Source organism: Branchiostoma floridae, unplaced genomic scaffold (assembly GCF_000003815.2).
Source record: "Branchiostoma floridae strain S238N-H82 unplaced genomic scaffold, Bfl_VNyyK Sc7u5tJ_454, whole genome shotgun sequence".
Lineage (NCBI taxonomy): Eukaryota > Metazoa > Chordata > Leptocardii > Amphioxiformes > Branchiostomatidae > Branchiostoma > Branchiostoma floridae.
The window spans coordinates 10,961-15,871 of record NW_023365864.1 but is presented as its reverse complement, the minus strand read 5'-3'; the positions used below and the strand labels follow the sequence as shown (position 1 = coordinate 15,871).

General features: G+C 38.5%; 1 protein-coding gene across 1 annotated transcript; it reads left to right on the top strand.

Annotated features, from left to right (window-relative positions):
* The first annotated feature begins 2,423 nt into the window (after window positions 1-2,423).
* On the top strand, window positions 2,424-4,170 carry LOC118408844. Its single transcript, XM_035809703.1, has 4 exons — window positions 2,424-2,554; window positions 3,029-3,136; window positions 3,497-3,592; window positions 3,991-4,170. The coding sequence occupies exons 1-4, from the start codon at window positions 2,459-2,461 to the stop codon at window positions 4,153-4,155; spliced, it is 465 nt and encodes a 154-aa protein (XP_035665596.1). The 5' UTR covers window positions 2,424-2,458; the 3' UTR covers window positions 4,156-4,170.
* Window positions 4,171-4,911: the final 741 nt, after the last annotated feature.

Sequence of the window (4,911 nt, the reverse complement as noted above, 5' to 3'; positions counted from 1 at the left end):
GTTTGGTGATTGTGGGATACATACAACACGAGAATAGCATATTTAAAAAATCTGTCGTTAGAGTATGTCTTTCATTTTTTAGTAAGTCTATATTGAAATCGCCAAGAAGAAAACATGTTTTACCTTCCTTACTTATTGTATCCAGTGTTGTCGCAAGATGACTAGTAAAGTCCTTAATATCCGTGTCAGGCGGTCGATATACACATCCTAATATCATATTCTTACGAGTAGGAGAGGAAGACACTGGAAGTTCAATAAAAATGGACTCCACATTTCCCTCATGCGAATGTATAGTTAAATCGTCCCTTTGTACAAACTCAAGATTTTCGCGTATAAAGAGAGATACTCCACCACCAACTCTGTTCGATCTACAACGATGTACTGAGGTATAGTTTGGGAAATCATACAGTTGAAAAGTACTTTGAGTTAGCCATGTTTCAGATAAACCTATAATAGAGAAGTCATGATTTAGAGTAGATAGATAGTGGGTAAAATTGTCGAAATTTCGCGGGAGACTTCTAATGTTTAGGTGCAACGCTGAGAAAGCGTTAGTGTTATGGCCTGACTTAAGGCACATGGAGTTAAACTGATCTTCAGAGTAGTTAACGCATGGGGTATTCGTATTTGTATCTAAAAAGTTTCCGTAGAAGTTTACATCTGGATCCCAGCTGTCAGTGAAGTTTGATTCCTTATCTGAGTCGAGCATGAAGGGGTTAAAGATCAGGTTACCATCTTCAAAATTATATGGTGTACTATTGAAATCATCTGTTTGAGTGGATGTGTTGGACATGGTCTATATAAGCATAATTAATATACAACATTACATAGTTATACATCATTACATAGTAAAATATACATGGGTGGAAAACTATATTTGAATGGTCGCATCTAGAAGTATCATACATGAAATATTATAGGTCTACTTACTACACACAATAAATGTAATACAGATGGAAATAAGCTTTACGACATTTCCTGATTAGTTTTCTTCCTGATGACGAGTCGGTCGTAACTGATGATAGCGAACTCTCCACGTTGTCTGGCTTCCCTCATCTTTGGCACCAGCTCTGCGCGTCGTTTTCGAACTTGATCTGAAAAGTCTTCATTGATGTAAATGTTGGTATTCTTGAGGTTGGATCGGGCTCTGTTAAGGATCATTTGTTTGTCCTTGAAACGCAGTAGCTTGACCACAACTTGCCTTGGGCGGGGGGATGCTTTCATTCCTTGAACACCCGAAGTTACGTATACTGTCTCAATTTTAGGGAGGACCAAGTAAGTTTTTGTATCATTTTAGTTGCGTCATTGATCAATGTTGACGCTACGTAAGGCATTTTACGGTAGTATTCATGACGTATACACTATACTTCCCTCCGTACTGAATAGTCTGCTTTCCTGGAAATTATGAATATTGATGACGTCAGCTTGGATGAAAACAACACGGTTATGCACATGTATAATATCGCAGTCGCACGTGTTGCTCTCGTTCATAAGAAACAAAATGTATGTATGTCTTATTTTTAGATTTAAATTGAAGATAAAAAGACTGTTAGATATAACGTATCTAAATTTTTATCAAGCACTAACAGACAGATACTTGGCTCTTACTCAGATTTGGAAAGGGTATTCTCTATATTTACGTATTTTGTCTGCATTTTTCTCTTTGAATTTTTTCCGACGTTGCCAGTGTAAAATCTAAGTTTTATTTCTCATTTGTTTTTGACGGTTGCCTTCCCTTGACTAGCTTTCCAAAGAGGACATTTTTGATCACCTGATTTTAATAGTTGTCGACAATTTTTGGTTACCAACGTCATATTTGTTGCATAAAATGGTCATAAATTGTTTATATTTGTAGGCATAACAATAGATTCTTGATGTATAAACATACAAAGAAATAGATCCCTGACTTATAACAATGGCGTATGACACAACATCATTACAAACAAAGCGAGCGAAAGTGTCAGAGCGTTATTCTCGTCATTTGACCGAATATCAAAACGAAGTCTGCATATAACGTTGGTTATGCTAAAAGTAGCGACTTGCGTAAGTTGACAATATCCTTACTTCAACAAAGAGAAAAATAGAATCATTCACATATATAATATAGAGCACGTGGTCGCTTTCCGTTTGAAATATGACGTTCGTTTTTTTAAGATCGTACGGTTGCATACAAATATAACGCCATTGATGTTACATAAAAAGGCGACAACGTAAGTTGACGCTTTATCTTTAAAGTACTAAATACAGGAACTTTATTTAACCGCATTTGCAAAAATAAATCACAGATTACAATTATGTACCAGGTTTTCCGCATGACGCGACATTTCAAGCAGCTGGTGACGTCATCAAGAACGCTGACGTAGCCGTTACGTCATATGACGTGTACAGTGACGTGTTACACAGAGAGCCCATACTATAAGATCTTTACCACTGATTGTCCACATACTCTACTCGGGGCTCAATGGTACAGTGTCTAACGGTTTTTGTGGACGCTAGGCAGATTTTTCGAATGTTCATGGCCATTACACAAGACACCAAACGCAAGATGGCGACAAAGGTAGTTTATTTTCATTTCAGTTTTACTCTTAAGTGACTAATTTGAAGGTGAAGAATATCAATTTTACAGCTAGCCAGCTTTCGTTTTTTCCTGCAGCAATGTGGTTATTTTTTTGACAGCGTTTTTTTTTGCTGAACATTATGATTGAAGAAATTTTAAGGATGGTTGGACTGTTTTAAAAGTTGGTACATGTATGTGGTTTTAAGTTGTTATATCAACGACAATACATGTATCAGATTCTGCCCTTTCCCTTCGTCTGTGTAACAAAACTCTGTCCGGGCTGTAACCAGGGCCGGCGGATGTTGGACGACCTGCTATAAGGGAGATATAATCAGGCTACACCTCCCCAGCTTTGGTTTGGTACTGCAGCAGAACGTCCTGTACTTGGATCTCATGTTCATGATCACGACTTTTATTTCATATTCAAGTTTGGTTGGTGCTTATCTCAACATTGTTTTTTGTTTGTGTTTCTAGGACACGCCCTCTCAGAGCCCGGGGCAACAGAAGCGTCATACGTATGTCAACATCAAACCTGACGGACACGCCTACGTCAACGTGGAACCTAAAAGTAAATCCAACCGAGTGAGTATTATAATGTCTTTATTTTGCCTTCTTCTTCATGTTCATTTATTACTTGAGCTGTTGGTGGTACATCCATTTCTGCTTTTTTCATGTTTATCTTATTTCATTGACATATCTATTGTTGATAAGGTAGAGAGCAACGTGTGCTTATAAATACAGGCAATTTCGACATGATCTCTTCCTCTTACTGCTTAAAATTATGGTGTATAGGGTCTCGTATCACCTTTTTATAACCCTTGGGCTACATAGCTGTGCAAGCAACACAGCAGGGGGCTAGTCCACTGGCTTTAACACATAAGCATACATTGTGCGAAATAATAGAAACTACACCCAAACAACATGTTTTCATTTCGATCCTAGGAGCCGAAAGGAGTGCTGTTCTATGCCGTGACAGACTACTCCCCTATGCAAATGCACCGACAGGGCATTCCACTCAAGGCTGGCGATGTTGTTGAGGTAAATACCTTATCTATCACGGTTCCATAACTACATAAAGTCATAATGTAAACCATACATTGTCATATGATAATTCCTGCATTGTAAATATAGGAAAAAACATGCATAGGTGTTAGAAATGACATCAAGTATATAAAGTATAATACCAAACGTCGCTAGTTGCATAGATTGCTATACGTGGTATTCTATACAATGGTTGAGTAATAAAGTTCAAAATGAGGCCTTAAATTGACAGACAGTGTAAAGCAAACCTTAACAAGAAGTCGTTTTTCATTTTACGTTTCACTTTAATCTAATGAGGGCTTTAGGGTCATGGATTGTATCTAGTTATTGTTTTGCATTTGATCACCACAAAGTGTTGTAGTTAACTTTATACTCTTACCTTTTATTTGAACTAGGTGTACAGTTTTGACCAGGACTGGTGCTTTGTGGTGAGTTACCCGAAGTCCTGCTCCAAACCCATCGAGGGTTGGGTACCGCGCCACATCCTGCGGGAGATGGGTACTCACTGCTGCGTGCCAACATCCCCTGGTAAGTTATACAGAAATCGAAAACATTTGTGAATGTTTGACAAGTTGCATTGTCTGTACTCTTAATGTAAATAGAAAATTGTGACTTTCCATGGTACTGAAATTGTGGCTTTCCATGGAACTGAAACTGTTGCTTTCCATGGAACTGAAACTGTGGCTTTCCATGGAACTGAAACTGTGGCTTTCCAAGGCACTAAAACTGTGGCTTTCCATGCTACTGAAATTGTTATTTCCCGTGGTACTAATATTGTGGTTTTCCATGGTACTGAAATCGTGGTTGTCCGTGGCACTGAAATTGTGGTACAAAAGTTGCGGCTGTCCATAGTACTGCAGTTGTGGTTTTCCATGGTACTGAAATTGCCGCTGCCATTCCTCCCAGAATTGTAACACGTTCAGCGTCTCTTAGTCAGGGCCAATACCTATAAGGTGAATCAATAATGAACTAGCATGGGTTTTTATTTACCTCTATAGGAACTTAAGAGGCTCTGTCTGTAAAAACCAAGCATAGGGTGGCCAAACTCAAAAAATCGATTTTCCTTAAATTTTGTGTGGTGGTAGGGCCTTGGTCCAAACCTACAAAAATGGCAAAGTTTTAGATCTGCGGTCACCGGTTGCCATGGCAACGGCCATTTTTCAAAATGGCGGATTTTCAGCAAGGGAAGGCCTTGGTCGCGTCCAAAATAGGCCTTCTTTGGACTCCTGTAGTCCCCACAAATTAACAGATATCTTATTGATTCTCGGATATGTTATTACCCATATTCTAATGAAAAAATGATATATAGTGATGCT

Excerpts from the sequence above, each read along its gene's own strand:
- LOC118408844 (XM_035809703.1), top strand. The coding sequence starts at position 2,459 with ATGGTACAGTGTCTAACGGTTTTTGTGGACGCTAGGCAGATTTTTCGA. Across the intron at positions 2,555-3,028 it reads AACGCAAGATGGCGACAAAG|GACACGCCCTCTCAGAGCCC; the intron begins GTAGTTTATTTT and ends TTGTGTTTCTAG. Across the intron at positions 3,137-3,496 it reads CTAAAAGTAAATCCAACCGA|GAGCCGAAAGGAGTGCTGTT; the intron begins GTGAGTATTATA and ends TTTCGATCCTAG.